The 18,624-nt window shown below is 43.8% G+C and overlaps 2 protein-coding genes across 7 annotated transcripts in view; one reads left to right on the top strand and one right to left on the bottom strand.

The window, feature by feature from the left end:
* Positions 1 to 13,829, top strand: part of SYTL4 (synaptotagmin like 4) — a 64,887-nt gene extending 51,058 nt beyond the window's left edge. For 5 of the 6 annotated variants that reach the window (XM_059158655.1, XM_059158652.1, XM_059158653.1 and 2 more), the window contains 7 exons: positions 891 to 1,069; positions 1,354 to 1,456; positions 2,175 to 2,336; positions 6,468 to 6,576; positions 8,897 to 8,996; positions 9,769 to 9,977; positions 11,926 to 13,829. In XM_059158655.1, coding sequence (XP_059014638.1) covers positions 891 to 1,069; positions 1,354 to 1,456; positions 2,175 to 2,336; positions 6,468 to 6,576; positions 8,897 to 8,996; positions 9,769 to 9,977; positions 11,926 to 12,074 — 1,011 coding nt within the window. In that variant the 3' untranslated portion in view covers positions 12,075 to 13,829. Of the gene's footprint in view, positions 1 to 890; positions 1,070 to 1,353; positions 1,457 to 2,174; positions 2,337 to 6,467; positions 6,577 to 8,896; positions 8,997 to 9,568; positions 9,719 to 9,768; positions 9,978 to 11,925 lie in introns of all 6 variants that reach the window. The other variant, XR_009350115.1, reaches the window with a different exon arrangement.
* The window catches only part of SRPX2 (sushi repeat containing protein X-linked 2), a 29,935-nt gene continuing 23,709 nt past the window's right edge, over positions 12,399 to 18,624 (bottom strand). The window contains exon 11 of the mRNA XM_059158658.1: positions 12,399 to 17,648. Within this exon, the coding sequence (XP_059014641.1) occupies positions 17,468 to 17,648 (181 nt within the window). The 3' untranslated portion in view covers positions 12,399 to 17,467. The remainder of the gene's footprint in view (positions 17,649 to 18,624) is intronic.

Genomic DNA, 18,624 nt, shown 5'->3' with positions numbered 1-18,624 from the left:
TCTGGTGGGATTTCCCCCCCAAATATGACATAATCACTTTTTTATGTAGGTCTTAATAGGGCTAAGGCAGGTAAAAGAAACCTATAGACACAGACACACAGAGAAACACACACACAATGGAATATTACTCAGCCATCAAAAAATGAAATTTTGCCATTTGCGACAACATGGATGGAGCTAGAGTGTATTAGGCTGAGTGAAATTAAGTAGCTCACAGAAAGACAAATACCATAGATCTCACTCAGATGTGGAATTTAAGAACAAAACAGATGAACATATGGCAAGAAGGAAAAGGAAAAAAAGGAGAGAGGGAAACAAGCCATAAGGGGCTCTAAAGGATAGAGAACAAACTGAGGGTCAGTGGAGGGAGGTGGGTGGTGGATGGGCTAGATGGTTGATGGGTATTACAGAGGGCACTTGTTGTGATGAGCACTGGGTATTATATGTATGTGATGAATCACTGAATTCTACTCCAGAAACCAATATTGCATTGTATGTTCACTAAAATTTAAATAAAAAAGAAACCCACAGATAATTAAGGTACTTTGTTTTAATTAGTAACTGGCCCCTGCTAGTCAACATGTTAGCATATATAACATGACCAGAAGCATAGTTTCATCTTACCCATACTCCTTGTCTACCTTCTGGGACAGGTGAAAACTAAAAATAAAATTTGTAAAAAGAGGGGAAGAAGAGAAGCTAAGAGCTCAGGTGAGCCATGAACTGATTATTAAGCTTAGCAGTTGCAAACGTGCTATGCACTGTCTCATCCTCTGGGGCTTCTGAAGATTTTGTTTTGTTCAGTGACTATGGCTTTGTTGTAAGGGAAGATGTGAGCAATGTGGGAAGGGCGATTATTTGCCAGACGTCTGTGGGCACTTTATCTGCAGAGTACAATTGGCAGCATGACAAGCATCTATAGTGAAGCTGGCGACTTCGGCAACATCTTTGTGACGGGCAAGATTGCCTTTTCCCTGAAGTATGAGCAGCAAACACAGACTCTGGTCATCCATGTGAAGGAGTGCCACCAGCTGGCCTATGCAGATGAAGCTAAGAAGCACTCTAACCCGTGAGTGCTTCTGGAACCTGACTGATTCTCTGAGACGAGAGCTTGGACCCTGGCATCTGTGTGGGCACTCTTGAACTGAGGTTATCAACTTTCTGGGCAGATGAGGTGTATTTGAGAGTGGCATGGGGAGATGTGGGAAAGGGGCAAGGACTAGGAACATGCTAGAAGTCTAAGAGGGCTTGCTATGGCATTTTCATTTCATGATGGCACCTGTATATGGAGAGCAGAGAAGAATGGGCTTGAGAAAAAGCAACAAGTGACTCCATACTCTCCTTAATTTCTAGATATGTGAAGACTTATCTTCTGCCTGACAAGTCCCGCCAAGGAAAAAGAAAAACCAGCATCAAGAGGAACACCATCAATCCACTGTATGATGAGACCCTCAGAGTATGTATCTAGATCCCGAGAGTAGAACATGTTCTGTCTCGTGTACTGAGCCATAGCGATTCCTCTGCTGCAGGGCAAGGCTGGGTGATATGGTTTTCTGTGGCCAAGTATGTGTCTGAAGATAGACCATGGGCATCTGTTCACATACTAACCCCTCAGAGAAGAGAACAAAAGTGTTCTGACTTTTTTGCATTGTTGTGAAATTGGAGAGTCATGTGACCACAAATCTCATTTTATTTTTTTAAAGATTTTATTTATTTGAGAAAGAAAGAGAGAGAGAGAGCTCATGAGTGGGGGGAGGGGGCAGAGAGAGAAGCAGGCTCTCCGCTGAGCAGGGAGGCCTGGATGCAGGGGTTTGATCCCAGGACCCTGGGATCATGACCTGAGCTGAAGGCAGATGTTTAACTGAGCCACCCAGCTGCTGCCACAAATCTCCTTTTAAAAAGTCATTTGGGATCAGAAGTTTCTGTGGCAGTCTGTTTTGAAGATTCCGTTGTTCTTGCACCCAGTCAAGGAAAAATTAAGTTTCCAGGTCCTAACATAGGATGTGGAAGATTTTCATGAAATGGAGGGTAAGTGAAGGCTTTGACTGAGGAAACTCAAAGCACTTAGGGACCATAGTAATTTGGCATTCAGGATGTGGTTGCTCAGATTTCGGAATAATCTTTTCTGAGGAATTACCATGAACTAATCATCTTGGGCTTCTTTCTTTTCACAGTATGAGATCCCAGAATCTCTTCTGGCCCAGAGGACTTTGCAGTTCTCAGTTTGGCATCATGGTCGTTTTGGCAGAAACACTTTCCTTGGAGAGGCAGAGGTCCAGATGGATTCCTGGAAGCTTGACAAGAAACTGGATCATTGCCTCCCTTTACACGGAAAGGTAGTCTTCTTTAACAACTCCTTACACAGGTTGAATCCGAGGTAGCACTGCAGGGACCTCTGCTGCTACCTGTTGGTAGTGTCTTCGAATGAGTTTGACCGTAACTTCAGAGGCACTTGCATGTTCGAAGGTGTTATCTCCTTGTAGGCCAGGCAAAGGATGAAGCCATGGTTTTCCATTGAAAAGTCTTTCATGTGTGTGTCAAGCTTTGCCTCATAACATTCCAGAGGCTAGGCATATCCTAGCATCCTAACTTGTACCTCTTGTCCAAGCTAACCTTCTGGGTATCTCCTAATCACTTCTTTTCCAATCTCCTCTTTTCACTAAAGAAGTGGAAAGTAAAACAATTCAGGGAGTCCTAATTGTGCTCTTTGTCACTCAAGCCAGGGAAAATTTTATTTTGGTGATGGCACCTCAGGCAGGATTGTAACAATGCCCAAAATTGCGCCTGGGATTTGAGTGCAGGCCAGGATTTGCCAACTAGGTAAGTCACCCCTTATAACCTAAGTTATAAAATAACTTAGGTAAATCACTTAACTTCTGTGACTCTCAGTTTATTCATCTACAAAATGGAGATCATAATAGTATTCCTCTTTTGCAGGCTTGCCCACAAAGGGCCAGGCAATGCCTGGTACCTAATGGGAATTCAGTAGGTTATTATCATTCCGGTTAAGATGAAATTGCTAAAACAGAGTTAAGATTTCTTGATGATCTGGACTGTTTGATGGCAAGGGTTTTCCTTTTTAATTGTTATTTTCAATTAACCAACATATAGCACATCATCAGTTTTTGATGCATACACTAGCATTTTCAATGCTAAAAATAGGACATGGTGCATAGACTATTTTTGAAAAGAAATATAGGAAACTAGTAGCAGTGTCTGCCTCTGGGAAGAGAGACTGAGGTGAGAGAGCAATTTAGTTTTCTCTGTATGCTTTTTTAGAACGTTTGAACTTTTTACCATGTCTATATATACTGCTTATTTTAAAAATTAAGAATAAGAGGATTTGTGTGCATGTGGTTGGAAATTGCAATGGCATAGAAGTATATAAAAAGAAAAGTACATTCCATTCCCTAGGAAAAAGCACTATTATCAACTACTTGGATATCTTTTTTTTTTAAAGATTTTTATTTATTTATTTGATAGACAGAGAGAGATCACAAGTAGGCAGAGAGGCAGGCAGAGAGAGAGGGGGAAGCAGGCTCCCCGCTGAGCAGAGAGCCTGATGTGGGGCTCGATCCCAGGACCCTGAGATCATGACCTGAGCTGAAGGCAGAGGCTTAAACCACTGAGCCACCCAGGCACCCCTACTTGGATATCTTTATAGAGATTTTATATTGAGCATCATGAATATGCATGTAGGGGTTTATATTTTTTCCTTTTTATACAACTAGGCTTATATGAACCTCATCATGTACATATATCTTGATTTTTTCATTTGACAATTCATTATTTATCATGGACATCTTTCTCTGTCATCACTTACATGTCTGTCTCATTTTCATTGCTATATAGTGTTCTTTCATGTGCCTGTATTATAAATTGTTGGCTTTTTTTGCTGTTAAAACTATGCTGTACTATATCTTCACCTTCTTATGTGAATGTGATGTAGGAGAAGTTTCTGGTGGTAGAATTGCTGAGTCAGTCATGCAATATTTTGATAGCTACTTCCATAAAAAATATTAACAATGTTAAATCTGCCCCTTTAAATACTAATAAAGACAGGAAAGCAATTATCACCAGTCAATAGCATATTACTGGAAATATAGAATCTCTCTCCTTTTTAAAAACATTTTATTTATTTGAGGAGGAGAGAGAGAGAAAAAAAGAGAGCGAGTATGCATGTGAACACAAGCTGGGGGAGGGGCAAAGGGAGAGGGAGAAGCAGACTCCTTAATGGGCATGGGGCCTGATGAGGCTTGATCCCAGGACCCCAGGATCATGACCTGAGCCGAGGGCAGATGTTTAACTTACTGAACCACCCAGGCACCCCAGAGATGTAGAATTTCTTAAGCATCTCCACGTGACTCATTCTTTCAGGGGCTTATGGTTGATATAATGGTACTGGAAATGTCACCCTAAACCATTATGAACTACTGCCAATAAAAGTGTCTTACATCAAAAGAAAAAAAACTGCATTAATATGGAGATATTTGCTCTTTGCAATTATTTTGAGCTAGAATAGAAATATGCTACTGAAAAAACACACCAGTTTCTAGCAAAGGCTAAACCCCAGTTTTAAGAGTCTACTGAAGTTCACAATCTGGAAATGAATAAATTGTGTAGATATTTATAAACAATAAAAAGTCCACTCTGGCATTACATATCTATTTTAACTTAAAACACTACATTTATTGCCTCTGATCTATCCCCCCCACCCCGCCCAGCAATCCATTTGCTCCCATTCAGCTCCCGTTCTCTTCCTGGCCTCCACCTTCCTATTCTTTTGTATCTCGCCCATACACTAAACTGTGCATCTGGGTGTGTGGTACATTCTTCTAAGCCAGTGGGAATTATGCCTTCCCGGCATTGGTATACTCCATGGTGAGGACCTAGGTGAGAGGAGCCCCAGTGAACACAGGCAGGTGAAGGGCAAGTCTGGTCTGCACCAGCTTATGATCTGGATACCAAAAAGTAAAGAACAGAATCACGCCCAGAGAGCCAATAGAGTGAAGCAGTTCTGGTACCAACAGCCAAAGACAATAGGGCCACTTGCTGCTCATTCCAGATATTCATTCCTTCATTCTTACACTCATTCAGTAAATATTTGTGGAGCACCTACTGTGTGCCAGGTACTTGGCTAAGTGTCAGGCCTACTAGGCCAAGCAAAACTAGGGTGATTCCTGTCCTCCTGCCATTTAGGTTCTAGTGGTAGAGACAGCCGTTCATCAAAAGTAATGTACAGATAAAATTGGAAATTGTGGCATGCTCAAATCTTAGCAGCAGAGTTTCACCTAGCCTTCAAATCTCTGCAAGCTCTCTTTAAAAAAAAACTTTTTATCTTGGAAAGTCATACAAGCAATACATACCATTCTCTTGAAAAAGACTGTGTATATATATGTATACACACACACACACACACACACACACACACACAGGCAAAAGTGAAAGCCCTCTTTCCTTTCCCCAGTCCACTCCTCTCTGGAGAATAAACAAGTGTTAGGTTTGTATGTATCCTTCAGGGTTTTTCTCTTTCTTTCTTTCTTTCTTTCTTTCTTTCTTTCTTTCTTTCTTTCTTTCTTTTGGTCAGGAGAAAAAGATAAAAATTTATCCTCTGCAGTGTAGTATAGTGGTTAAAAGCATAGACTCTGGAGCTAGTCTATATGAATCTGAATCCTGCCTCTGCCATTTGCTAATTGTGTGACCTTGGGCAAGTTACTTAACCTCTCTGTTCCATAATCTATAACATGGGGCTAATCGTACCTATAGTGTCATACCTATGTGTAATCTTGAGGATGACACAAAATGATATACTTAAAGTACTTATAACATAGTAAGTACTATATAAGTGATAATTATCATTATTTACATACATACATATTCACATGTACAAACATGAACACATGTCAATATAAGCAGGATACTTTTTCTGAATTTTGCTTTGTTGACTTACTAGTATGGCTTGGGTATCTTTCTCAGTCAGCACGTATGGATTCCCTGGGTTCTTTTCGATGATTGCATGCTGTAATCCAGGCGCCATCTGCGGGCATTAAAATCGCTCACTTAACCTTTTCTGTATTGATCAACATTTAGGTTGTTCCACTTTTTGGCTTTTACTAACAATGTTGGTAGCAAGATTCCTCATCATGGTATCTGTCGCCTGTGAGTCTGTGTGGCAACTTCACTGGAAGACCTTTGAGGGCATTTGGAATCTAGTCAGTGTATCCCCCAAGTAGCAAAACAGTGGGCATTGCAGAAGAACTTCACTGTTTTTTCTCCAGCTCCTTCTGAAGGAACTGCCTTAGAATCCTGTGGCTGCCATGGCCTAGGTACCCTGGATTGTATCCATAAGGAGGATTCTCTCATGTCATGAAGCTGTTCTAGGGGTCAATTTTCGAGTCTCCTCAGCAAGAGGTCCCAACAACTCCTGAGAAGCCCTGCTTGACCTGTCAGGTTTCCCTGTGTTTCAGATCAGTGCTGAGTCCCTGACTGGCTTGCCGTCACACAAAGGCGAGTTGGTGGTTTCATTGAAATACATCCCAGCCTCCAAACTCCCTGTTGGAGGTGACCGGAAAAAGAGTGAGTTTTTTTTGGGGGGGGTGGGGGTGGGGAGGTTTGCTGGATTTAGTCCTTGGTGTTCTGTACAGGGCATGTGTGAGATAGTGCAGCTGGTGGCCAGCTCTGTTGGTGAGACAAGATTGAGATGTTCCTTGGATCATCTTCTAGGGAAGATTCCTTTACTAAGAAAGCCTTTTCTGCATCATTTTCAACCAGAAGGGAATATCTTAGCATTGGCACTCATTTTTTTTTTAGGCCATTAAACTGACTTGGTATCAGTCCAGGTATAGCAAGCTATTAAGAGGGAAGATTAGAACAGAAAGTTTGGGGGTGAGAAAGGGTGGTTGCACAGGGTGGTGAAATGTGAGGGACAGGAAGTTAAAGGTCAAGGCAGAGTAAATGAGCACACCAGGCGCTGTGCCAGTGATTAGGGACATGTGGATGAATAAGACATGTTTGCCCTCCCTAGAGAAGCTTAGTGTAGTGAGGACGACAGTCATATGTTGAAAGAGCACAGATACAGGAGTGATGAATTCTTTCTGGTTACCTTTGGGGAGAACTCGAAAGAGGAAGTAAGGATGAAACTGGACTTCAGAAGAGGATGGGGTGAGAAGAGAAGTTCCAGAAGAGATAGCAAGAGGAAAGGTTTTAAAAAGGCATGGTAAATGTGGGGTTGGATGTAAAGTGTGAGGTAGTGAACTCCTTCTTTTGGTGGTGCTGGGGTTATGGTTTGTATATGGGGGAGTGGAGCTGCAGTTGCCTGACTGAAAAGGGCTTTGAACATAACAGTAAGGAGTTGAGTTTGACCCATTGGTGCAATGGGAAGCCAAAGTCTTGGAAAAACTGTTGCAGGGTCTAATCCATAGGATACGGGGTTCAACAAGACCCCCAGGAAGGGTGTGTGGGATGACTAGAGAAGAGAAGCAAGGATTGGACCATAGGAAAGAGCAACACTTTAAAGGATGAAGAGAGGACAGAAAGCTAATGAGGTAGAGGGTTATTTTAGGAAAGAGCTTGCAGAAAAAAAGAGCAGAGGTTGTTAATAGTGTTGAAATACAACTGGGATGTCAGGCCGGTGAGGATCGGGAAGACATGGCTCATCAGCGTTAGGCTGTCTTTTCAGTGGTTTAGTGGAAGCAGAAGCCAGCTTCTGCTAGTTTCACCAGAAACTAGGCTGAGTGAATAAAGCAAAGAATTAGAAGTAGTGAGTGGGGACTCTTTTTTTAAAAAATTTTTTTATTTTTAGGATAATTGATGGTGAAAGAAAGAGGTAGGAGTAAAGGGAGATTTTCTTTTTAAAGGATCTTTTCTTCTTTTAAGAGATTTATTTATTTGAGATGGAGGTGGGGCATAAGCGAAGGGGAGGGGCAGAGGGAGACAGAGAAGCAGACTCCCTGATAAGCATAGAGTCCAATATGGGGCTCAATCCCAGGACCCCAGGATCATGACCTAAGCCAAAGGCAGACACTTAATCAACTGAGCCACCCAGGTGACACTTTTTAAAGGATTTTCAAAAGAAGAGGAGATTAGTGTATATTTAGACTGAGGTGACAGGACTAGTAGAAGAGATATTAAAAATGGGAGGTGGGTTCTCCCTCTGCCTCTCCTGCCTCCCTGGCTTTTGCTCTCTCTCATTCACACATACTCTCTCTCTCTCTCAAATAAGTAAATGAAACCTTTTAAAAAGCCAGGGGGTGGTGGTGGTGGTGGAGTGCGCTCCTGGGTGGCTCAGTGGGTTAAGCATCTGACTTTGGCTCAGGTCATGGTCCCAGGGGCCTAGAAGGAAATCCTTTATCCAGCTCCCTGCTCAGCAGGGAGTCTGCTTCTCCCTCTGCCTCTCCTCCCTGACTTGTGCTATCTCTCTCTGTCTCTCTCAAATAAATAAATAAAATCTTTAAAAAAATGGAAGGTGGGGGTTGAAATTGATGATGCCTGATGCGTCCTGCAAAGTGGGCATGGGATCAAGAACACACGTAGGGGATTTCCCTTTTTAAAAATCATTAAACAAATATCAGGCAACTTCACTTCTCTAAGCCTCCACTTTCCCATCTATAAATTAAGAATAAGAGTAGATACCTTCTACTGTTGCTTTGACAATTAAAGGCTTAATGTAGATTCAGGCACATAGCCAGTTTTCTAAAAAGCATTTATTGCTACTTCTGTCCTTACTAGTTGAGTCAGGCACTGTGTTAGGTCCTGAGAGTGGAAGTCAGATGTGGTCCAGTTGTCATGGAGCCTGCTGCCTTCAGGAGCCAGGGATGGAAGGTGCTCTGTAGGCAAAGGTCAAGAGAAATCTGAAGCGGGGAGGGGATCAACTTGTTATGGCTGACCTCCCTTGCAGGTAAAGGTGGGGAAGGGGGAGAGCTCCAGGTGTGGATCAAAGAAGCCAAGAACCTGACGGCTGCCAAATCAGGAGGGACTTCAGACAGCTTTGTCAAGGGGTGAGTCCCTGGCCAGCACCAAACTAACCAGTTCTGGGACAAGGAAACTAAGAGAGGAGCCCAAATGAACCTTTCTCTGTGGATATTATCCTTGTATATCCCACTGCCTCCAGCAGCCAACTCTGTTCCTGAAAATAGGTACTGGGAAAGCCTCTACAACCCACTTTGTCCTGGTCTGAGCTCAGTTTGGACTGTGCTATAGTGTGGTTTTCCAGAGAGGAGGGTGGTAGACAGACAGGCTGGACTTTTCCTTTGATACAGACTTTGGCTTTATTATAATGAATCCTGAATCAAAAGCTATATCCCCTGACCGTTAGGATTTAGGAACTTAGGACTGACTGTGCTCCCCACAATACTGAAGCAACACCAGCTCCCCCCCGCCCCAATGATAGATCATCCTGCCGAATTAAGTTTTCTAGCAAATCATGGTTGGCTAGGCCTATAGTTAACGACTGTTGGTTTTCTTGAAAGAGGACCTTGTCCAGGAGAAATGGAATCAAATATTTAAAGCCCATGTTTGGTTGAGTATAGATAAGAGTTTATTAATGACACTGTATTAATTTTTTCTCCAGGTTAAAGGAATTGAATCAGGTGAATGATCCAGTGGGGGTAGTGGGAAGTCTGCTTCAGGATATCTGGAGGAGGGAGTGTGTGCTAGCATCGGCCTGACGACCTACCTCCCTGGGCTAGGCCTGCACCAGGGGAAAGGGGAATTTAGACAGGTATTTGCCAGCTTTGAGTAGGTTGTTGATTATTCCCTGCCCTCTGCCAGATACCTCCTTCCCATGAGGAACAAGGCCAGTAAGCGTAAAACTCCCGTGATGAAGAAGACCGTGAATCCCCACTACAACCACACATTTGTCTACAATGGTGTGAGGCTGGAAGATCTGCAACACATGTGCCTGGAACTGACTGTGTGGGACCGGGAGCCTCTGGCCAGCAATGACTTCCTGGGTGGGGTCAGGCTGGGTGTTGGCACTGGTGAGAGCCTGTCCCCAGTCCTGACTATTTTAAAGGCCTCTTGCATATTTTTCAGTCCTCATATACCTGTAGCCCTTCCTTCGGAGCCTCTCTATAGCAAAAGCAGTCTTCTTTTCTTTCAGTTAACGTCTGGTCACAATTGACTGAGTGCAGGCCTCGGGGGAAGGCTGAGCTCATGCACTGTTAATGGGTACACATGAATGGGACCCTGATTGCCAGGAATGCCGCCATCTTACTGCCAAAAAATCTAAAAACCTACCTGCACCAACGGATAATTTCCATCTTCTATCCTGTTGTAACAAAAGAGGGGCTTTTCTAGCAAAGTCCATGCTCTTTCCAAGTATTCTGGATCATACCCTAACCTTCTTAACCTCAAGCTTTTGGAATCTTCTCTCTCTCCTGTCTGATCACTTTCATTCCCTCTACCTCTCTACTGGAGGAGAAAACCGATATGCTCTGATATTGCCAATCTTTAAGAAACAGAAATTAACCTTTTCTTGACCCTACATTCCCCCTTTTAATTTCTTAAAAGGAATTGTCTCTACTTCCTCACATCTCTTTTAGTCCTCAGTCTACTGTGATCTGGCTTCTGTCTCACCACTCCACTGAGCAGTTGCTCATGATGGACTTTTGCTTTCATATTACTAGAATTTTCATGTGATTTAGCCTAGCTGATCCCTCCCTTTTTCTTGAAATACTTAGCTCCTACTGATTCTGCATTTGTCTTTGGAGCTTTCTCATTCTCTACCCAAACTCTAAATACTGGTGTTTTTTTAGGGCTTAGTCTTGAATCCTTTTTCCTCTCTGCAGTCTCTTCATGCCTGCAGCCTTAAATACTACTTGTATATTAAGAAGTCATATAAAGCACTTAACCCGAAGTGTCTAGAATGAGGTTTTCACAAATGCAAGTAAGTTCGTATCAGTCCCCCACTTAAAACCCTTCAATGGCCCACTCCTGTGCTTAGAAGACAATCCAAAGTTCTTGCCATTCTTACAGGCCCCTCCAGATTCTGGACCCTTTGTTCCTTTAAAATCTATCTTTATATCACTTTTCTGCAGGCTCCCTGTGCTCCAAACACAATGACTCTTTCTGCTTTCCAAATATACCAAGCTCATTCCAACTTCAGAACCTTTGCAATTATTGTTAACCTTTCTCTGGCTCCTTCCCATCCTTCAGTGTTCTACTCAGATGTCTCCTTGGAGAAGCACCCAGACCATTCCAGCTAAAGGAGGCCCTAATCTAGGCACCACCGACCACCCTCTTTAGTTACTTGGTGACACTTATCTCACTATCTGGAATATTCTTGACTTCCTTGTAAATGTTGTGTTTCCTCTATTCAAATGTAAGCTGCCTATAAGGCAGGACTTTTTTTTTTTTTCTTTGTTCACCACTGTATCTCCGAAGCCTCAAAGAGTACCTGGTACATGGTAAGTACTCAATAATTGTTTGTTGAAAAAATGAATGTACAAGAAGTAGGAATGAGGCCACATCCAATCCGAACCTTAGGCCTGGAGTCTATAGCTAGAGGAAAAAAAGGTGTTTAGCTGCTGCTTCTCCCACCCCTCACACCCCCACCTTCTTTTTTTTTTTTTTTTTTTTTAATTTCCAGTCGAGTTGACGGTGATAGAAAGGCAGTAGCTCTGGCATGAGGTGTCAGACATAAGAACTCTGTCATGGCCTCAGAAGGAGAGGTCTGAAGCCACCGTGTGCTCATTGGAGTCTCATTTCTTCAATCTGAAGTCTCTTGATTGAGTCTCGGGAGCACAGAGACAGCCTTGCCAAGTCACTAGGGAGCAGTTCCCAGACGGCCATCCCCATCCACCCATCTCCCTAATATGCTATCTTTTGTGGGATGGCTACCCTTGCCATGTAACCCCTCTTTCCTGGGGGGAGGGTGGCTGAGGCATGGGTTCCCTGTTCAGCCACTCCTCTGGTGTTTCTCCTCAGGGATCAGTAATGGGGAAGTGGTGGACTGGATGGACTCGACTGGGGAAGAAGTGAGCCTGTGGCAGAAGATGCGACAGTACCCAGGGTCGTGGGCAGAAGGGACTCTGCATTTGCGTTCCTCGATGGCCAAACAGAAGCTGGGCCTATGAGTCCCCGTCCTTCTCTGAAGGTCCAGTCCTGTCCAGGGCAAGTCAGAGGACATGAAGAAACCAAGAGCAAAGATTTATAATGTGTGTATGTGTGTATGTTTGTGTGTTATGTATGTGTGTGTGTATAAACACATATTTCTACAATTCTCATTATGCTAGAGTCATGCAGACTCTTTCCCTTTTCTGAAGTAGGCTCAAGAGTAAAGATCTGTTCCAAATGTTTTTATTTGTGCTTCATCTAGTATATTTCCAGAGTCCATGCGTATATCCTTATGATCTTTAATTAACTTAAAATCTTTTAAAACAAGCTTTTTTTTAAAAAAAAAAAATCCCCTGTCTTGCTTTTCCTCCTTCCCCAGGAAGCTCTGGCTACCTTTGGCATTCATACAGGTCTGTGTTGGAAGGTGTGCCTGGGCTGAGGCCAAGGCTCTGGGAAGCAGGGTTGGGTTACTAAAGGTAAGAGAAGATGGGAGAGAGGTGAGCAGGTCTGCCCCCTTCCTTTCAAATTTCTGTTTTTAACTCCATTTTTACCTTGATAAATTTCTGGAACTTGGCTTTTAACTCTTCTTGTTCTTAAGCAGTTTTTGTAGCACTTGGGTCTCATGGTTTCCCTTGAAATGCTAAGAAAATTCCCAAGTTCCTTCCAGCTCCAGACATCTTCACTAGACCTTTAACAGACCCTTAAAATGGAGCTGCTTTAGAAAAAAAAAAGAACACTTTAGTTAGTTAGTGACTGAGTCATGGACATGCCCCAAATGACTTCTCGGTGGTCTCATAGGACCCGACTGGCTGAGAGTGAAATGTCTCCCGGCCTGTGCTGCATTTTTGCATTTTATACAGATACAGCTGTTGTTGGAGAGCTCCTCATTTCTTTAATAAAAGACATCTTCACCTTCATGTGCCACATCTTTCTGAGAGCTTGTGTCCACGGTGTGGTACCACACAGAATATGGTCTATGTACTATCATGCCAGTCAGAATAGCCAAGTACTGACTAAACTGGCCCAGTGTTGGGGCGCCTGGGTGGCTCAGTTAGTTAAGCATCTGCCTTCGGCTCAGGTCATGATCTGGGGGTTCTGGGATCAAGCCCCACATTGGCCTCCCTGCTCAGCGAGGAGCCTGCTTCTCCCTCTCCCTCTACCCCTACCCTCTGCTTGTGCTCGCTTTCTCACATTTCATCTCAAATAAATAAGTAAAATCTAAAAAAAAAAAAAAAAAAAAGGTAAACTGGCTCAGTGTTTCTCCAGACTGGGCACTGTTAGTACTCTAAGACAATGTGTTCAGAGAACCTCCTAGTTATTCTGACTTCCTTCTTGAAGTGACTTCAGTTTCTATTTTTCCTGTTGTTTCCTAAATGTGACCTAAATGTAATGTGGGTGTGATGCGTTGAGACCTTTCTAAGAAGGGTCTAGTGACCTGAGTTTCTTTTCTGAAACTCACTGTACCAAATGGACCTTTTTATCCTTGCAAGTGTATCTACACAAAATTGTTTGTGAAAGGAGTCTATACCAGAGAAAAGATCCCCTTTGGTAGAGTCTGCTGATTTCTCCTAGAAGGGCCATTAGATTAAGGGCAGCTGCTGTGGTTTCTACTGTATAGGTGAGCCAAATGGAGGAATGTTTTTTAAAAGGTTTGTTTGGTATGGCTTGATGCTATAATGGAAAGCATAATTTGGAATCCTCGTCTGTAACTCGCTCCTTTGTTCTCCATGCCCTGAAATGTAACTGTGCTTCAATAAAGCTTTCTCACTTGCCAAGTGTTTGCATTTGTTAGTTCAACTGAGGCTTTTCTCTCTCATGTCCTCACTTACTGCAGTTTCTGTTCAGTGGCTTGATGGGAAAGAACCAAAGAGACAAATACCTTCCCTAAGCATACACTGCACTGATTGGAAGAAAATTTCCCTTTCCCTATGTTGCTGCCTGATACCTCTGCTGAGCTCTGACCTGTTGACCTTTGTGTTTGGTATCTAGGGAGAGACCTGAGAAACCATCTTAAAATTGGCACCACTTTTCTTTCTCTCTCAAGTACCAAAGGAACTCCTTCTTGAGCTTTCTAGCCCCCTATCACTAGAAGGAGAAAGCTGTGCACAGGGGAAGGAAGATGTTCTCTGCTGTGTTTCTTTCTGGATCCTTCGATATCTCTAGGAGGTAGGGCTTTTTCCCTTCACCCCTTCTACCATTATTTAGTTTTGGGAAATAAATAACACAGATGCTAAGCAACCCATCTCAGAAATAAGGTCCTGGGTTTCGAGGGAGAGCCCAAGTGATTCTTGACCTCTTTTGCAAAAAGACATCAATATATATTGAATGTTTTTTATGTACAAAGCTTTATGCTAGACACATTATATGTCATTTCCTTAATTTCTCCAAGCACCTTATGAAGTAGAGAAATTTCCGTTTTTATAGAAGAGGAAAGTCAAGTCCACCATCGTACGACAGAGTTGGGCCTTTGAATCAAGGTCTGATTCCACTGTATCATACTACTTCTGCAAGGGCGTTATATGTGTTATGGGTGAAGATTCAAAGGAAGGGATGACTCTTTTTCTAAAATATCTCAAAGAAATAGTTTAGTCTACAAGGTAGGATAATCAGGATGCTTTGAATGTTATCTAACCAGCTGATGGACTCAATGGCTTGTGCACATTAGTGTGTGTGTGTGTGTATGTGTGTGTTTTAGATATATGGGGAGATGGAGAGGTGGGGGTAGTTGGGAGGCAGAGAGAGAAAAACAGATATGAACAAGGTTGGGGTGAGGCGAGCCCCCTTGTCTGACTGTGAGCTTGATTCTGCTGCCGCCCCCTCCCCCTACTTTAGAGGCTGGAATTTTTCTGAATCATAAGGCAAAAGAGGTTACAGTGAGGCTTAACCTAAATAAAGCAATATTGACTTGCCTATCTGACTACTCAATAAAAAGAAAAGCTGCTCAGGTTTTCGAAGCTAGAGGAACATTTCTATCAGGCCCAGGTGGAAACTCAGTTCAGGTTGTCATTCATGTTGTCATTTGGGCCTTTGACTGGCTAGCATGCCCTGGCTTGCCACTTGAAGTATAAGTGATAAAGACAAGGCAGGGCATTTATTCTGACTAATGTGCAATCTTTGCCTTTGGAACCATAGACCTAGTCTGACCGGAGATTTCCCACATTAGCTCATTGTATTTTGTCTTCTGCCCATAACTTGTCTTTTGACTTTCCAAGCTCCTGTACTTCCCTGGAGGGAAGAGGGAGAAGGGACTTTTTTTGCTCCAAGTTTGATCATTCACTTCATGTCCTGGTCCACTCAGCCACTGCCTCACTTTTTATTTTGCATTTTACAAAGGAGATTTCCACTAAGCCTGCAGTGGGAAGAACTTCTTTCTGACTCACTACTACCCTCTCTGTTCTGGGCTCATGATTTTTATCCCATTCCTCTTCTTTGGAGAGTGGATTTTCTTGGGTTGAGAGCTCCCAGTTTCCTCTTTCCTCCTGGGTCCACTCCCAAGTCTTGTGCTGAGTAGGATTACTTAGAGAAGTTGAAACCCTTATCTTTGCTTGGAGCAGTCAGCTGTCTTGAAATGACAAGTCAAAAAGGCAAGGGCAGTACAGCATAATATTTAAGAACATGGACTCCAGAGCCAGCCTGCTGGTGTTTAAATCCCAGCTTGCACTTACTAGCTGTCTGATCTCAGGCGAGTTGCCTAACCGCTCTCAGCCTCAATTTCATCATCTGTGAAATGGGACTAATCACAGGACCTGCTTGAGAAGGTTCTTGTAAAGATTCCAAGTCGGTGGATAGAGTGTTTAGAATGGCACTCAGTACATAGTGAGGATTCAAGCATTAGCTCTGCCTCTCCACTCAGCTTGCTTTCTTCTCCCCTGTAATTTTCTACTGGGGACCCCTAGGCAAAGCCGAAGGAGAAATGACCCTGGGTTCCATGAGAGTTAAAAAGAAAGTTCTCATACATTATATGTTAATAAAAAATAAATAAAATAAAATTTGCAAAGAAGGGGGGAAAAAAGAAGAAGGTTCTCAGCAGCACGGGAAGGATATCTTTTCTCAAATATTTAAGGACACACTGTAAAGTGTTGCTGTATTTCAAAATGGCCCAGCCTCAAATTTACTTTCAGGCCTGGATCTTAAAGCTTGATTTGGGGTTGTGGCAACTCTTACCTGCTGTCTGCTCACCTCTTAAAATGGATCTGTTGGGCATCTGCCTTTGGCTTAGGTCATGATTCTGGGGTCTTGGGATCGAGCCCCTCATCAGGCTCCCCACTCAGTGGGGAGCCTGCTTCTCCCTCTCCCTCTGCTGCTCCCTGCTGCTTATGTTCTCTCTCTCTCTCTTTCATATTTCTTTTTTAAGGATCGGAGTAGGGCGACTGGGTGGCTTAGTCATTAAGCATCTGCCTTCGGCTCAGGTCATGATCCCAGGGTTGCTGGTATCGGAGCCCCACATCGGGCTCCCTGCTCAGCAGGAAGCTTGCTTCTCCCTCTCCCACTCACCCTGCTTGCGTTCCCTCTCTCCTTGTTTCTTTCTCTGTCAAATAAATAAATAAAAATCTTTTTTTTTAAAAAAAGGATCTGAATAATACATGAAGCTGAATCTTTTTTTTTTTCCTTCTCCACTAGTTCTACAGAGGGTTGGAGTGATGGTTTACAGGTTGCCTAGATCATGAGCTGAGGGCTTCCCTGAGGAAGGGACAGCCCTGGCTGCCTTTTGCTGGGGAACTGGAGGCTCAGTAAGACGAGATTTTTGCCTATGAGCGAGCTAGAGGGGCGAGGACCAAACATTCTGCTCTGGCCTGATCCATCTTCCTCAGCGGCCCCCCATGGCCACATTTTCCTTATTTTTACATGAAGCAATGGTTAACATCACATTTGTAAGCCAATCCCCTAAAAGAGCAAAGGACAAACTCAAGATCTTGAAGCTCCCACCCAGTGCCTCCAATGATACAGCTCACCTGTAGGGGAAAATCCCCCTACACTTGCTTACTTACATGTCCTGCTTATCTGTTGTGATTTGCTGCCCTCTGCTGTCATCTTCGGGTAGAGGAACCATTTCAAACAGCCAGTTGGTGTATGAATTGAGAATTTACTTATCTTGGAAGACTTTGGAGAGTAGCGCAGGAGACCAGATTGCGAAAAGAAGACTTTCACCCCCAGCCCATTGCCCAGGACCTGTCCTCAGTCCCTGCCTAGCTTCGTATGCTCCTCCAGTGCTACTTAAAGCAGAGACTTGCTTAGGGAAACTATTACACAGCCCCACAAAGGGCCCTGGGAATGTCCCAGAATTGGTGAATCTCACCCACCTCAGAGTCCTATACCTAGAACCGCGGGGAACCATCTCTGCCTTTTATCAGACCCCAGTTTCGGCCGACTAGGAGAGTTTTCTCTTGACCTCCATCCGTGCCCTGGCTCAAGTTCACTCGCACATGTCCCTTTGCTCCTGGCGCTGGATCAGCTCCTCGTTGCTCAATAGGTAGTCATCAATGAATGTGAAGATTTCCTCGGGGGTGACAGGTTCCATGTAGCGTTCCCGGTCAATTCCCTGCTTGTCAATCAATACCATGTTGAAGTAGGAGGGAGTGAGGCGCTGAAATTGCCTAGAGAGAGGAGTCCACAAGGTGTAAGTAAGACCTTGTCTGGGCTTCATCCCACCATGCTCTACCCATGGACTAATCCATTCTCTACCTGATCTCTTGTCCCCACCCTGTTTCCTACCTCAAGCTCCTTTGTTTTTTCTCTGTTCCGACCCTAGTCTTGCTGTTCCTTTGCATCTAACTCTGCTACACCACCCTTCCTTACCCCAGATGGAGCAACTGTCAGGCTATGCTTCCCTCATAGGCCCCTTTAAGCAGGACTATCACATTTACTCTGTGAGCTGCACAGAATAACTCCAGGGATCACCAGTCATATGTACTATGATGCGACTAGAGTTTTCTAGAGTTGGGGTGGGCATAACTGGCACAACCATACATGGCAGCCCTGAGATTGGTTAATATTACCTGGTCAGCTCTTCTATTTGGAGATGCAAGTTTGCAGTCTCCTTCCTCTGTGTGTTTCCCAGGCTCTCCCCTACCTGGGACTGAATCTTTCTGTCCACACTGCAATAGCCTGAGAGGCATGTATCATTTATAGAGAACAGCAAGCAATGATAGCTTTATTGGAACTGAGTGTACATGCAGGCATCGGAGGGGTGATAATGGATAGATGATGAGAAAAGTCCATTTCTACCACCTGTCCCCAATAGTCTTCTCTTTGCCCAGGGTCCAGAGGTGTGTGATTCAGATTTTAGTGCCTAAAAAGATGCCTTTTGCTCCTTTCAAGACTGAAGACAAAGAGGTGAGGCCATGAGACAACAGAATCAGAGGCTTCTCTGAGTCATGTTTGGGTCTGTATCTCAGCCCTGGCTATGATTCAGAATCACCTGGGGTGCCTTATGAAAGCACCCTTCTGGGTCACCTGGGTGGCTCAGTCATTAATGTCTGCCTTCGGCTCGGGTCATGATCCCAGGGTGCTGGGATTGAGCCCTGCGTCAGGCTCCCTGCTTGGCGGGAAGCCTGCTTCTCCCTCTCTCTC

The sequence above is a fragment of the Mustela lutreola genome, chromosome X (genome assembly GCF_030435805.1).
Source record: "Mustela lutreola isolate mMusLut2 chromosome X, mMusLut2.pri, whole genome shotgun sequence".
Taxonomy (NCBI): Eukaryota; Metazoa; Chordata; class Mammalia; order Carnivora; family Mustelidae; genus Mustela; species Mustela lutreola.
Note: the sequence above shows the minus strand (reverse complement) of the source record. Positions and strands in the feature narration are given on the sequence as shown.